The sequence below is a fragment of the Caretta caretta genome, chromosome 3 (assembly GCF_965140235.1).
Source record: "Caretta caretta isolate rCarCar2 chromosome 3, rCarCar1.hap1, whole genome shotgun sequence".
Taxonomy (NCBI): Eukaryota; Metazoa; Chordata; order Testudines; family Cheloniidae; genus Caretta; species Caretta caretta.
Genome location: NC_134208.1, coordinates 23,396,694 through 23,412,293, shown reverse-complemented (window position 1 = coordinate 23,412,293; position 15,600 = coordinate 23,396,694). Strand labels below are relative to the sequence as shown.

Here is a 15,600-nt window from a genome sequence, read left to right as displayed (position 1 = left end):
CAGTATGTGTTTGTGGTCAAAAGACCAAGCTGCTGCCTTATAAATGAAATGCTTCCCATGCCCAATATAAGTACAAAAGGAGCAGCTTCTTCATTCCCCACCTATACTATCCCACAATGAAATGCTTAATAAACAATAGCTCAGATTTCCTACCTCTCATTGTTTTTTCCCCCCTACAGAATTCGGGGTCCTAATCAGAGAGGATAAGAACGTGGTGCAGCCAGCATGGGAACGATTCATCTGAGTAATCGCCCCCTTGGAAGTGAATCAGAAAACTCCCTTTTATTTATTACTTAGATAAAAGATGACTGGCTCCATGAGAGTCGTTCACCTCACCCCCCACAAATAAATTCCAGGGAACATTCCTGCTCATTTGTTCCCTGTAATGAATTACAAGTGGCTAGCACAGAAAGAGAGATGTCTGCTGATCCCTTTCTTTCTGCATCCCCCATGATATTTGCCATACTTTCCTTAAAAACAGGGGTGAAGGTCGGGAGAACACCACCGAACAAATGGTCAAGCAGAAGTTCGAGCAGGGATTCAAATATCAGGTCTGTCTGGAGCTTTTGGTACCATCTTAACAAAGGCCGTGCTCAGAAGTAATGCTCCCCCCGGGGAGGAGGTAGGGTAATGCTTCAGTAACAGCAGCACCGTCATCCCCTCCTGTGGCTGCGAGATGTCATTTCAGTTCCTAGTAGCTGGTGAGGGAAGACCTGGCTCATTTTCCAAAGCAAGCACCTGACTGAGACCATAGAACCCTAGGGTGTTGTCAGTACAGGGCAGAAAGCAAACTCTTTGGGTAGGGCACTGGTCTGAGAACCAGGTGATCTGAGTCCTAATCCCAGCTCTCCCACTGGCCACAGGAAAGTCTCTTCACCTGTCTCCTAGTCTGTTTTATGTAGGTAGATTGTAAGCTGTTCGAGGCAAGGAAGGTCACTTCTTTTGGGTGCCATGAGGCTATTATATAAATAATAAAGAGTTTATAAAGCTACTTTGGTACATCTGCCTACTAAGGAAACAAGGTACTAAATACCCAGTGATACTGTTTTTAATTCACCCTCTAATGCATCATGATTTTCCTCTCAACATATCTATTTCCCATACAAAACAGATAAGTTTATTCTCTTTTAGAGACTCTAAAATTGAAAACAAAATACTTTGTATTGTTTGTCGCTTAATACAATTGTTGATTTTTCCAGTACAACTACATATCTTTACTAAAGACACTTCTGCACAACTTAATTTATATTGGCCCACTGGAAATGTGTCAATTTCCACTGTATTTATTGCTATATTTAGTCAACAATCATTATCTGACTAAACTAAACTCTGCAAAGGTTTTCATAACAGGGACACTGGAATTGATCATATGTATTGAATTAGTCATGTAGTCGTATCTATATAAACAAACGAGGGAAAATCCGTATTGTTCCCAAATAAAAAGCAAGGCAATAGTGTTCTTTTATCATTCATAAGATTCTTTGCCCATATAAATAGTATCTTTGTAAAATGAAGAGGGAAAATGGAAAAGAAGGGAAATAATTTTTTTTGTTTTGATTTCAGTGCTTTATAGGTTTAAGCCTTATAAGTTTTGAAAATAATAAAACCCCAAAATAAAAGTTACTATTTTGATCTGTAATAAGGAAAAGAATTGTTTGATTTCAGCTTTTCAATTTCAGAGGTGACTTGTGGATAATCAGGGAAGAAGCTGTTCTTTCTATGAAATTACAAAAGAAGCAATACATGTTTTAAAAGCTCAGATGGAACCCACGCTCAAAACTCCCTCTCCATGTCTCAATCCAAAGTGGTTTTGCAGTGGAATAAACATCTCTGATCTAAGACAGCTGCCTGTAATCAAAGGCCGCCCATCAACACTAGACTGGGCCAAGATGCAATTGATAAATATACACTATTGACAATGAAAGGGGAGAGAGAGTGTAAAGGAGTGTTTCCCCCATGGCCTCAGGCTGTGTGAATGGTAACAGTTTGCCCATTATTCATTTGATTTGTTTTTTAACACTTTTGACATCTAATCTTATCTGCTAATACCCAAGATTTAGTTACCAAGGTGAATTTTTCACACTAGGAGCACAGTGATTTGACTCCCTCCCTCCCTCAGGTCTATTGACTTTTCCGTTGTAGGTAAAAACAGTGACTAACCCATATAAAAAAAAAAAAGTATACTTTTAACATTCGCCACTCCCCCAGGACAACATTTGTGAAAAAGAATTAAAAATATTACACCACCTGAAAAGGAAAGTTCTGACAATTGGGGGAGGGAGTTCGATTGGGGATAGACCTGAAAGCAAATAGTTAAAGACCATTCAGAACATATGTGAATAGTACATCCAGTCAGGCTTGCCTGTAAAATAACAATTTATTTTAATACTTAAAAAACACAATCCAGTGATAAATGTCAATTACCAATAATCAGCATAAAGTGCCAAATAGCCATACAACCTTTTTAATAAACAAAACATATTGGAATGTCTCTTAGTTTTAACTTTTTTAATACACTGTTCAGAAAGCTAGCCTTTAAAATTCTCTGATTGAGATTTATCCTGCCCACTCTCTCATCGGGACACACATAGACTTTAAAGTACCACTAAAACCATGTTGTGCATAGCATCAGTTTGATTTATTGCCATTATTCTTTCCTTTGGGTGTTTTTAAATAAGTCCACAAATTACAAACCACCTCCAAGGCACTAGACCACAAAACAAAAACAAGATCTCCACGGAGTGTTGATACTGCAGCTCTAAGCTCTATATGAGGCTTTTAGTGCATGGCAGACTTCATCACTTGAGATTTAGGTCACTTTGGAACATTTTTTTTTTAAAAGAAAACAACAACAGAAACAAACAAACAAGTCCGCAAGTTGTTCTCCTGGTCTCAATGGTGCTGTAATGAGAAGCCAAAGTTTCAGTTCTTAATTGTCTTCTGGAATTTTTTGTTTCCTGAAGTGTTTAAGTAAGAAGCTTTATACAGTCAAAAAAAGTATAAAATAAAAAAATGTAAAAAGTAATACCTTTGGAAGCTACGTTTTTGCTTTAAAAAAAGAAGAAGAAGATTCCTGTCCAATACGTGAGCACCACCTTTTGGCATGAAGTTTATCAAAGCCACACAAGACAGCCAGTTCTCTTGCACTCTCCATATTATTAATATGTGTTTCAAAGGCAAAACAATATTTTAAACCAGGATTTGGGAACCTTTTATTTTTAATTAAAAAGAAAGTTCAGTGCTCCCATCCTGGGGTTTTTTTGTTTTTCGTTTTTTGGTTTGATTTTGGGTTTTTTTTGTTCTTTTTTTGTTTTTTGTTTTTTGTTTTTTTTGTCTGTGTCTGTTCTGAATTTGGTATAAAGTCTGGAGGGGAAGTTAGTTCATGGGTGCTGGAGAGTTCAGCATTTAAGTTTGGAAGGTTTAAGCTCCTTTACTTGCGTATGCAGTGTCTTGTGGACAGCTAGAGTTCTGGACTGGCAAAAGCCTTTCCCACATTCTTGACACTTAAAAGGCTTTTCTTTAGAATGAATATACCTGGGGAGAGAGAATATAGATTTACAAATAGTGACAATTCAATCAGGTGACCTCTCAAAAACCACCCCTTGTTTGTGGCCTACTTTCCAAACTACTGCTGAGGCCCAAATATGAGATGCCCAGAAGCCAGAATGGGGGACGGGGGATCACATTCATGCAGGAAGCACACAGTGTTATGGGAATCATTCTTTTACTGTAAATACCTGGCTCTAATGGCCACTCTGTATTTCTGATTAAAATTACTTTCAAAAATAAAAAGAAAGGGCCATCCCAAATTGCCTGCAGGGAAAGCGGACAGATGAGGGTATGGTCCTCAGTGGTGTACAGGAAGTCAAGTAAACTTCTATAAGGGATTCACCTGCCAGATCAAGATGCCTCAATCACTTGGGGCATTACTAAATGGTACAAAGCAGCAAGAAGCCTAATGTGACAATCCTGCACTTACAGGGGGAAATGGACTAGCTCACCTTTCTATTTGTGGTACAGGAGAGGGACAGAGCCAAGCAAAGCCTGTGGTTATAACCCCCCCCCCCCATTAAAATGCTGGAGTTACCTGTGATCCCGCAGGTGATCTTGCCTTCGGAACGCTTTGTGGCAAATGTCACACGTGTAGGGCCTTTCATCGGTGTGGGTTCTTTCGTGAATCAAAAGGTTATAGGACTTGGTGAAGTGTCTGCCACAGAATTTGCAGACGAATTCCTTCTTGGTTTTGGAAGGTAACCTTCCCCGGGTGGGTTTCTTCTCTGGGGAGAGCTTAGTTACCTCCAGCAAGGAGCCGAGCCCCGGAGGCGAGCTCTGGCTGTCCGCCTGGCCCAGTTTAGAGTGATCCTCTTGGGTGGCGGCCACAGCGAGGTTGGCAAAATCAAACCGGGGTTTGGCTTTGAGGGGCAGGCTGGTGGCTTCTTGCTTGGGCTGGATGACGTGTGGGAACAAAGGGAAGGCAGGCAGCTGGAACCTGGCGTCCACCAAGCTGGACACCCCGGGCACCTTGGAGAAGGAAGAGCGAGGCAAATGCATGGCTGGGTAACCCAATGTCCACTGGTGCAGGTGAACGGCGTGCAGGGCGCTGAAGCCGTACAGGTTGGGCAGGTGGTCCGAGGGCACCGCGGGCAGCCCGTTGAACGCTTGGAGGAAGGAGTAGTTAGTGAGCTGCAGGGAGGGGTGAATGGGCACGGGGGCCGGCAGAGTCTTACTTCCCATGGTGTCCACCGGGGAGGAGGATCTGGGAGCAGGGAAGGCGAGTGTCTGGAAGAGAAAGAGAGACAAAGACCTGTAACAGGGAGACCACAGAGACAGGTCCGCCACGCCGCCTGCTGCTCTCCTTTGCCTAGGGCCGGCTGCGGAGCCCCGGGCTGCTGGGCGCATCCCAGAGCCCAGGGCAGGTCAGTGGAAAGGTGCCCATTGCTTGTAGTGGCTCTGGCGCGGTGCGCCTCGGCCCCTTCCCACGGCAGCCGTGCAAGCCTCAGGCTGGCTGCACAGATCTGCAGGTCGTTAGGAGCCCTTTCATCTGCCCCCTCCCCGCCGCCAAGCCTGCTCCTAACACAAACCATCCCTCGGTAGCCCTGGCTCGCTGCAGCGCGGCCTCCTCCGCTTTGCGCACCGCTCGCTGGGGAGGACCCTCCAGGTAGGCTGTGTGTAACTTCAGGCTACTCGGCTGCACACCCCCAGGCTTCACCCCCAAGCCACCCAGATTTCTCCCCTGCAGCTCCCGCTGGAGTCAATGGCAGATCCCCTCGTGAGCCCCAGGGGACACCGTTTTTCCTGGCAACTCGCACGGTAACGAGTTAAAACTCAAGCGCATCGCCGCCGTATCCTGCCCGTACGAAGCAAGGGCTCGCCCTCTGCCGCCCAGAGGAGTGACAGGGCTCCCCGCCGAGCCCACCAAACTTTGACCTCCAATTTGCTTTGGAAAGTAGAGCGCGAGGGTTTTACCCTCGCCAGCTTCCAGCCCCTGCGTCTGGATAGCGGCGTCCCACAGCGCTCCCCCTTAGCCCCTTCCCAGTCCAGCCACATCCACTCAGCTGCCTCCTCCTGGCTTCTGCATGGGAACAAGGGCAAAGCCGGGGCCAGAGGTGCTGGAACTATTTGTATAGTGGGGGCGCTGAGAGCCATTAAACCAAACTGTAAACCCTATAAGTGATGGAAACCACTTCAAACCCCTAGGGCCAGCACCTATGGCTGGAAGGGGGGGGGGGAGGATGTTTATTTGAAGCTAGTAGTCCCCTCCTCCCTTTAAGGCTGATAATAGTAAATATTAAAGCCCTGCGTCCCGGTGGCAAGTCTGATTTTTCTTTCTTGTTTCCTTTGGAAGGGGACGAGCTTGGCCGAGACCTTCTCTAATCAGGCTAAACAATGTCTTAATAAAACCCCATTTGAAAATTCGGAGCTAGCAAGAGCCTTTCCACAGCCACTTTGCAGGGTACTACCTCTCCCCAGAGCAGTCAAGCCGGGGGATCTTCACACCGCAAGTGTTGCCCAGATAGAACTGCGCTGCCCCCTGGCACGCCCGCGATTTTCAGTCAGATCTCCGCGCTGAACCCACAGGCCGATCGGCTCAATCGCTGCCACTCTGCGGGCTCCCGCACCCTCCCGTTTGCGGGTTTGCACTGAGGCCGGGGGAGACTCAGACTCGCCCGAGGTAGTACAAGCAAAGCCCGCTCCTCTGCTAAAGTCTGATTTAAAAAAAACCCCTTTGAAGTCAAGGGGAACTTGGGATGGGACCGGAGTATTTTCAAATCAGGGTCCCTCATGCAGTCCCAGCCAGACCGCTGCACGGCACCTCGGAAGGCAAAGGAGATATTGACGGAGAGAAAAACGTAGGTAACTGGGACTATCTGACCCTTCCCTCAATCACAGTAATTAACGCGCGCACATCTCCTGCCAACCGTTTGGCAAGGGGTGCAGCTCTCTAGGGGGAACAGCGGCAGATATTTGAAAGCTCGCCCCTCTTAAGTGACACATTTGGTTTTGGGGGGGACGGGGGTGCTCGCTCTTCTATGATTTGGTTCTACACGTTTATTTCCCCAGCAACCAGTGATTGCCCAGAGAGTGTCTTCTGGTATTGCTATTTTGGGGCCCTGGGGACGGATAGTAATGTACGACCGTATTTCTAATGCCAAACTGCTAGTTTCTCTAAGCCTTTATCAAAAGCGATTCTCCCCCCGACCCATGGCAGAACGATTATGGATTTCTGATCAAGATGAAGGGACTTCCTGACATATTAAGGCCCCGTTTGGAGAAGAGTTTACAAACGCGCACCAGATTGCTAGCTCTCTCTCTAGACCCAGGCGCAAAGGAAACCTGATGGCGGAAGAGATCTAGATCCCAGACAAACAAAAGATTTATATATGGATGCGATTAAAAGGAAACTCGCAGTTGCAGAAGCTATGTTGGGGGTGGAGGGCTAAGGCGGGAGATATGAGAGGGGGATTTTTTTCCCCTCAGAATAGCCCCATCCTCTACCCCAAGGCCACCTTTCATGCCGCTTTACATAAATCAGCCGCAGGAAAGGAGACCCAAATCCGATAGGAATTCCATCGCAATGACCCAGAATAAAAGCGTGGGGCATTTTTTCCAAGATTTGCCTTTTGCTAATTGGATACATTTTGTATAGCGGCTGATTAAAAAACCATACACATTACTTCCCCCGTCCCATAACTGTTCAAGGGCCAGTGGTCCAACCTGCGTTTGAGATTTGTTCTTCGACCGGAGAAACAAACATTGCTTAGTTTTAATATAGTGCCAGGTGTCTTCTTTTTGCGACACAAGTGTCTTGATCCCTTATTTCAGGAACAAACTAAACTAAACACAGAGCTGCCCACTCCGCCTAGATGCCCGAACTATCTGGCTGCCACATCGGTTACGATTCTAAACCATTACACTGGCTCATTCTGATCTCTGAAACGTGTCAAGCGACAGCAAACCTCAACGAATTTCGAGCCCAGAATTCTGGGCCCCTCCCCTCTTTCCATATCATATGTTGTATTTAAAAAACAAACAAACCCCAAATATAAAACACAACACCCCCCCCCCCGGACAGATTTAGGTAAAATCCTGTTTTACAGGGACGTCCCATTTTTACAGAAAATCGGTTTCCGTTTTCCAGACGAATACATGGGCAACGATTCTTTCAAGCAAAAGGAAGTGCAAAAATGATTCATAATAGCACCCATTGTCCTAATTATGTTGTTTGCTAGAAGCAGTATTATCCCTTTTTTAAAAGGAAGGGGCTCAGAGGGCGGGGCGTTCAGGTTGATACAAGTTTGTTGGCATCCTTCCAGAAATGAAAGCTACATTTTTGCTCGGTACAGCTGGGGTAGTCAAAAATATAGATAAAGAGCAGCTTATTTTCGTAGAGAATAATGTCTTAGGGACATCAAAGGGAATGTGTATTTCTCTCCGCAGTACTTTTCTACTCTTTCCCTTCCCCACAGAGAGATCAATGTTTCTTTGATTTCGGTGTCACCTCTACCTTTAATTCTGCTTCATGTAAACAGATCATTATCTCTTTTTTTAAAGGAGCCTGTGAGTTATTTGCTTGAATCGCCCCCACCCCCATCGCAATAAAACTGTACAGTTTTTAAACACAAGATTTGCTTGCTGAGTAATTGAGAGCAAGCCACTTGTGTACTGACACAGGACTGAAACAAAACCCACTCTTGCCAAGATAAATTTACCCTGCAAAATAAGATCATAAACTTGAAAGACAACATCTGTCCCCAGCTTTCTTACCCTTTGTCCTATTTTGGAGATTTGGTCATGCTATTGTCTAATTGCCATTGTTTTACAATCATAGGAATCTTTACATTCCAGATAAATTCAATCTAAATATTCATCTCTATTTATAAATAAGAAAAATTTGGGGAAAAACTTGTTATTGGTAGCCTCTCATGAATCGAAATTAAATTAATCTCACGGTAATCTTGTGGTTAGTCAGTCTTTCTACTTTTCACTTTGAATTATCTATTTCTGATGTGTCTTTTGAGAGGGATATTTGTTATATTAAATACTTGACTCATAAATAATGAGTTTTACTGATTAGTTCCACATGGGGGAATAGATGAAGTAAATTAGCCTGAAATGTTGCTTATTTTTACAAACATGATAAATTGGTGGTTATAAAACTTCAGATTCTTGGGGCCTTAGAGGGTGGGGGAATATCTAGAACTCCTGCCACGAGGCTCATCTGTCAAAAAACCACCCTGTTTCGAATGAACTATTTAAAATTTGTTAGCCAAATCCCTTCGATTAAACTGGAACGGTCTGCAGAATTTTATCAGAGTGCCAGGTAGCCAATATTTCCTTCAAGGAGACAGAATTTGTATCAGCTTAAACGAGGAAATTATCGTTTACCTGTGTTTAGGAAACTAGCTGCAAAGGGAATTGGGGCTGTAAGTTGTTCTTTCGCTCTGCATTTGAGAGCGTGATGCTCTGGAGAATACAACGAGAGAATTCCGCGCCGATTCATTCAGATTATTAATGGAGTGTGCAGAATCTATTAAGGAAGGTTTATTCGGGTCTAATCGAGCGTGGAGGAGTTAATTGCTTACATTGATGAAGACTGGAAGGACTAAGGCAGCATATCTCTGCTAAATCCTTATAAAATCATCATTCACATTTTATCATGAAATCAGCGCTGACACGCTTTACGGACCACCGTTGCGAATGCTGATTAATACAGGCATATGTTAGACTCAGGGAAAAAAATCCAGTTCACTACAGCTTGCTCAATTTAAGTATTCAGTGCAGCCTTTTCAACCACTCAGTCCGGATCCTCACGAGACAGCAATTATGATGTTCTTACAGTGGAATTAAACATGCCAATTTAACGTCTTTTGCCCCCTTCCAAGCCCAGCAGTGCTTTGGGAATGCCCTCCGCTCGAAAGCATGCATGTGAGCTTCCTAGGGGTGTCATTTCATACACAAACCAGCTGAGCAATTAGAAAAATACCTGCGCGCGTAAAAGTTTCATTTATGATCGGATTACTTTTTTTTTTTTTTTTTAATAATGGTTGTACCCTCTTCACACGAGAGTCCGGAAGTCCTGGCCTTCCTCCCACGTTATGGAGCAAACGGTGCTCCGTAAATAACCGGTAATAGCAATTTTTTCTTCCCTCTGCAACCCCCTTTTCCCTTAGCTCCCCGAAACCAAGTAATGGCAAGAAGACAACGACAGTGACCTCTCCAATGTCTCTAGCTCTCGCAGGCCACCGAGAGCGGAGTTCGCTCCCCTAGGCCTCAGGCAATCAAACCACGCAGGTTTTCAGCTAATCTCCTGCCACCACCGATCTTTAGATCTATGTATCCTGCGATGTCACTCTGCTGTCGGAAGGTGACCGCATTAAGCTGCCCCAGCATCTTGATCTGGTCCCTATTTATGTTTTTTACGGGGCTGGGTACGTTTTTAATTGGACCAACAGTGCACCTGCTGGGGGGGGTCAACAACTCCAAGCACATTTCTTGAGTTTACCAACTTCAACAGCAATCTACAAAAGGTCCAGTTTTTATAGCGTTCCCTCCGGACAGCCAGAAATAACAACAACAATGAATAATCCTCGGTTTTGCACTAACATTTGACGGAATGGCCTGGAAAGAAGCGAGCTTCTCTCTGCACAGAACTTCCTCCGAACGGACGTAACACATCAGCCTCCTGTCAGTTCTGCTCTGGCGGAAAGAGGCGAGTGGTGCCTGGGAACTAAAACGCGCGGAACTGCGTACACAATGATACAAATCTAAACGCTCAAGTCTACACGGTGCTGGCACTCGAGACTAACCCCGGGGTTCGCAGACTGCAGGTCAGTTTCATCGCCGTTTAAAAGCATAGCTTGGCCCACTGGGGGAGGAGCAGCTCCATATGCGATAGGCATGCTTTTAAATAGCAGCAAAATATCCAAGCACCCTTTAAAGACTTTCAGACCGGTTCCCCTCACCCCGCGCCCCCAAAGGAAAAAAAAGTCCTTCTAACGACAGCAGATCTGTCCCTTCACCTTCACTGTCCCAGGCACGGGGGGGAGGGGGGGGACACTTTGGACTGAGGTAGCCAACCACAGAGACTTGGGAAAAAAATAAAAGGAGTCGTTGGTTTTTTATTTACCTAATCCCGATCTGTGCTCCACCGCTGGCAGAAGTGACAAGATCCGGGGCTAAATTGGAGCTGGTAAAAAAGTTGGGCTAAGTTAGTGGCTCTCGTGGCCTCTCTGTGCACTGCTCTTCCCCGCCCCCCCTCCCGCCCCCACTGCTCCTCCAGCTGGGTACAGACAGATCCTAGAGAGCAGAGGGAGCCAGGTGCTCCTGCGGATGGAGATGGTGAGAGTCTCTCTCCCTCCTCCTCCTGCTGCTGCTGCTGTCTGTGGGTCTGAGGGCAAGCGCGCCTTAGAGAAGCCGAGCTCAGACTGGAGTGATCCCTTCCCTCCAGCCTCCTCCTTATTTCAACCCCCAACCGGACGCTGGGCATGCGCACTACGGGGGGAAAGTGTCTCGCTGGGAAGATCCAACTTTTCAACTCTCCAGCTTGTTACGGGGCAGCCAGATTCCAGCCCGCACGGCTCCCAGGGCATCTCCCTGCGGGCACCAGCGGACGAGCCGGGCTCCGAAGCCACGCCTGGCAGCCTCAGCGCCCCAGCCAGGGAGTCAGCTGTCCCCTCCGCCCCGAGGAGCCCGGAGCTGCCCCGTTCTGGCAGTCCCCTTCCCCTGCTCCCCCGCGCAGCCCCTAAGCCGCGCTCACTCCACTCCCCTGGGCCCGGGGTAGAGCCGCTCACGGCCCAGCGGCAGGGTCCTCTCCGGGTCAGAACTCACAGATTGCCCCTGGGCCAGGATTTGGCCCCACTGGGATCTACTTCCCTGGCAGATTGCAGTGGATCCACGCTGCCCGGAGACCAGATTCCCTCTCCATACCCCCAGCTGGATCCATTCTCCAAACCCCGCACAAGATCCACCCTCCATCTCCCGCACCACATACCTGTGAAGAATCCACTCGCGGATAAGACCCATTTAACCCGGGCTCAGCCTTCTCCCAGCATCCTTGGCAGGATCCACTCCCCAGGCTAGATTCACAGATCCAGCCCGCCTGACCTCGATCCACTCGCTCCATTCTCCTCCATTGGAGAGCTACTCCCTGGAACGAGTTTCCACACGGTGTGAAAACAGCCAGGTCCCTAACCCTCTCCTGCGGTTTTAGCCCTCTCGTTTGAATCCGGGGTCAGACAATTTAGGCAAAGCAAAGTAGCCCTTGAAAGAAAGAGGTTAAACGGGCTTTATAATTAATCCCGGGGCCATAACCCCCTTGCTTATTTGTTGTTCTATTCATCCATCCGTTCACACTCTTGAGGTCTGTGAAGGAGAACATTGCCGGAGTATATTATATGATCCCGAAGAACAACGAGAGTAATATAATACGTGGGCGAAGACAGATTTGTCAGGCGAACATCGTTTTGTGCTCAGGGATTAGCGTGTTATTTGCATGGCTACCTTGTCACGGTCACACTGTTACAATTACTTTGCAAGCCTCAGCAGAAACCCGGGTTATCCTATTGGGCGATAAAATAAGTGATGAAAATGAAAATTTCGCGGATGAATATTCAACATCATGAACGCCTTTGCGTGCCCATTTTCTCCAAAGAACAGCGCAATTTAGAGGCGCACAAGGTGATCAACTAGCCCTCAGAGGACAAATATGTTTCAGGTTTTCTTCCACTTCTGTGGAAAATGAATGGCACTTCTAATGTTCAGGGGCAATGATGACACAGACAAGATCCCATGCCATCTCTCTCTCAAAGCCAGCATTTTTATTCATATTCCTCGGAACAAAAATGTATGAAGGGTAATAATTTGGAAAAGTGCTTTTAAATAAGGAACAACTACCGTTGGATAGTGTTGTTATGTAAAACAAATAAGATGCTTATCTCACCCCCGGTACAACAGAATAAAATACATCACCAAAATGCACCTCCTTACTAGAGAGTTCTCTATTCCCAGATAAGAGGGACGCTTCTTTGTGTGTGTATGTGTGTTGTTTGTATGTATTTTTAAAACAGAATCAAGCAAGCCTTCAATTTAGAAATAAACCACTTAAGCATCAAACGCTAATAATAAACAAACAAACAAATAGTACCTGCAGCTGCTCAGATGGAAATAAAACTAACCTCCAGCTTCATTGACCTCCCTCCCTCCCAACAAATAAATCAATGAACCGCGCCGGAGCAACAAAGTCAAGTTTTGTCTTAGACAAGCTATCGCCTTTATTAGAGCACGGGGCACTTTTTTTGGAGGAGGAGGGAAATGGGTAATTAGTTATCCAAATCTAGTTTAAAATGAAAGTGGGCAGTGGGAATACAATTCAAGCGTTTAGGATAACTGAGCTGTGTGGGACGTGGACGATGCCTGGATTGTATTGTATCATATTTATGCATGTGTTAAACATAAATATGTTTCGAATTGTCAAGCAACTGGCGTTTTACCTGAAGTTTCGGGTTAACTGCCTCGTTAAGTGTATTTGTCTTAAATATCTGGTGTTTGGATTGCAGGGGGAGAGCTGGCCCAAAACTTTTACCCTCCGATGATTTCTTTTATGGTGTCCCTGGTTAATTTGCATTATGTCAACTCGCAACAGCGGGGAACATAATACCCGTGCGGGGATTCACAGTCACCATTAACACTGACACGCAGGGAATCTACTTTCCTTTCCTCGGGAGTATCTGCTGTCGAGGAGGAATGTTAGACTTTAAAGACAGGTTTCAGAGTAGCAGCCCTGTTAGTCTGCATCCGCAAAAAGAAAAGGAGGACTTGTGGCACCCGAGAGACTAAGAGACTCGTAAAAAGAAAAGGCATCTGCTTCCAAAGTTAGCCACGTTGTTGGGAATGAGACGCTATTGTGACCGGTTCAAGAAGCTGAATTTTCCTTTATCCCTGGTACCTCCCGGCTGGAGCGCAGGGCGCGGAACCTGCCCATGACTCCGACTCCCAAAGACCGCGGGAAGCCAAAGATACAGTACCAATTTCTGTTCCCAGTTACACCCCTGTAAACCCGGAGTAATAATTGACCTGACTTGACTTCGGTTTCACTCCTGGGTAATTGAGAGCAGAAGCTGGCTCGACGAAACAATTTTCTGAGGCTTTTTTATCTTTTTTAAAAAAAGCACAGCAGACTATGGTTTGGCTTTCTATCACACCTGGATTTTTGATTCAGGTGGAAGTCTCAGAGAGACAATCCCGATGTTTGTTTTACTCACACACACAACAACACCCGCCCACGAATATACTGAATATACACTTCAAAGCAAATCAGCTCCCCTTAGATGGCTGAAACTGGCCAGCGTAGGTAGGTATTAAAAAGCATTCTTTGTCTGATAAAGGACCCTCTGTATGCATTCGAGGGAACTAGAGCAGGGAGGTTTATTTTTTAAAATTTTTACATTTTTAAGTGCTATTTATGCTCGTGCAGGCATTTCCCTGTTTCCTTCGTTTAGCTAGGGGTATTCTGTACTCACCCGTAGGAAAAATGACGATTTCGGGCCCGATCCTGCAGTCATTTGCCGGCAAAACGATGAGGGGCTTCTCTGAGAGTTTTCCCTGGCAAAGGACGGCAGGATGAAACCGCGCTTAACAATTGTACCTATTTTGTTTAGGAGAAACATTCAGACCATTTCTTAGCGCCGGCTCCAGGCGCCTTGAAGGGGTCCCAATGAGCAGGGAGGCTTTTAAAGGACTATTTTACAGGCTAGTGCTTGAGAGCGTCTTGTCCCCGCAAAGAGCAATAGGTGCCTTGCTCCTCAAGGCTGCTTCTGCTGGTTAGATCGCGGGACATGGCAGTCCCGAGCCCTGCGGGGGAAAGGAGACTGTGTTGGATGACCAGGACCTGTGCTTGTACAATGGGTTCGCTCGGCAGCTTTACGAATTTCCCTGCCCCTGGAACTCTCTGCAAACTGCAAGAGGTGCGGGGGATCCGCTCTGGAGTCATTCATGGAAAAGATACAGGGGAACCGGGAGAAAAGGAGAGGCTCCAGCGCGCTAGAGCGTTGAAACCCACCATTCAGTGTGCCCCCGCCCCGAACAGGAGCAGAAACAGACGAGGCATTAGCTCACGCTGGCTTGAATTCGTCTTTTCATGTTGCGCGGAACACCGCGATTGTTCGCAGTTAAGCGGGCTGCACCTGGGACGATCCTGTCCCGGAAAGCGGTGGAAGACCCAGACTGCCTCGGAAAAGATCATCGACACTAAACACTAAACGATGCTGAAAAAGCAAGAGGCGTCACTACACAAGCAAAGAAGGTCTGGGATATGGCTGTCACGATACCTTTCATTCTTGGCACCGGCGCAGACATGCAAAACTCCCAATGACTGCAGGATCGGGTCCATTTTACTCTCAAAACAGATTCTCACAACAAGCTATGTGCCACCAGAAACAGAGTAAGGCAGGCTCGTCTTTTATTTACACCTTTGTAAACCCGAACTCGCTCCATTTCAGTAAATGGAGTGACTCCGGATTTACACGGGTGTAACTGAAAGCAGAATCTGGCTGAAACTACAGAGAATCCAGAACCCTTTTTTGGCGTTTACTCATTCAAAATTCTGAATATTCGTTTTAAAGTAAATCCTAAACCCCCAAATCTATCAAACACTCAGTCTAATTTCACTTCATAATTGTTATTCTACTCATTCTAATTGCTACAAATGACAATAACCACAAACCAACAAGGATCTATGCTTAGTCAAACGACGGTGAAAAATATTCAAGAAAACATTTGAAAAAATGTGGGGGGAAATCATCAAGGTTTCAAAATTTGGGGGGAAATCCAGAAAATAATTTAATTGTTGGTGCAAAACTTTGTCAACATTTTGAAAATTTCGAATGTGCAACCAACCACCTCTTGGGTTCACTACAAACCACAGCAAAGCTTTGAAGCATCATATTCTTGTTAGCAAGTCTAAGACTTTGGGAAACTTGTTTGTTAAATTTTTTTAGTCCATTTTTTAAAAAAATATTGTTGTCCTTTGACTAATGAACTAACATTGTTGCTTAGGTTGCCATGGGGGTCATAAGTAGACTCCTTATTAAAGTCAAGCGGGTG

The 15,600-nt window shown here is 45.9% G+C and overlaps 1 protein-coding gene across 4 annotated transcripts; it reads right to left on the bottom strand.

Annotated features, from left to right (window-relative positions):
• Positions 1–2,358: 2,358 nt before the first annotated feature.
• Positions 2,359–11,866, bottom strand: OSR1 (odd-skipped related transcription factor 1). 4 transcript variants are annotated; one of them, XM_048845572.2, is made up of 4 exons: positions 11,492–11,586; positions 10,628–10,687; positions 4,088–4,779; positions 2,359–3,534 (listed from the first exon to the last, which is right to left on the bottom strand). In XM_048845572.2, exons 3-4 carry the CDS (start codon positions 4,732–4,734, stop codon positions 3,399–3,401), a joined length of 783 nt encoding a protein of 260 aa, XP_048701529.1. In that variant the 5' UTR covers positions 4,735–4,779; positions 10,628–10,687; positions 11,492–11,586; the 3' UTR covers positions 2,359–3,398. The 4 variants fall into 4 exon arrangements, with proteins under 4 accessions (XP_048701529.1, XP_074982498.1, XP_074982499.1 ...); XM_075126397.1 differs by lacking the exon at positions 10,628–10,687 and having other exon boundaries at positions 11,492–11,866; XM_075126398.1 differs by lacking the exon at positions 11,492–11,586 and having other exon boundaries at positions 10,628–10,930.
• Between the last annotated feature and the right edge of the window lie 3,734 nt (positions 11,867–15,600).

Bases quoted from the DNA above. Each gene is read 5' to 3' on its own strand.
- OSR1 (XM_075126397.1), bottom strand. From the start codon at position 11,623: ATGGAGCGAGTGGATCGAGGTCAGGCGGGCTGGATCTGTGAATCTAGC. The intron at 4,780-11,491 runs GTATGTGGTGCG...TTTCTCTTCCAG, and splicing joins CGCGAGTGGATTCTTCACAG to ACACTCGCCTTCCCTGCTCC. The intron at 3,535-4,087 runs GTAACTCCAGCA...CTCTCTCCCCAG, and splicing joins GATCACCTGCGGGATCACAG to GTATATTCATTCTAAAGAAA.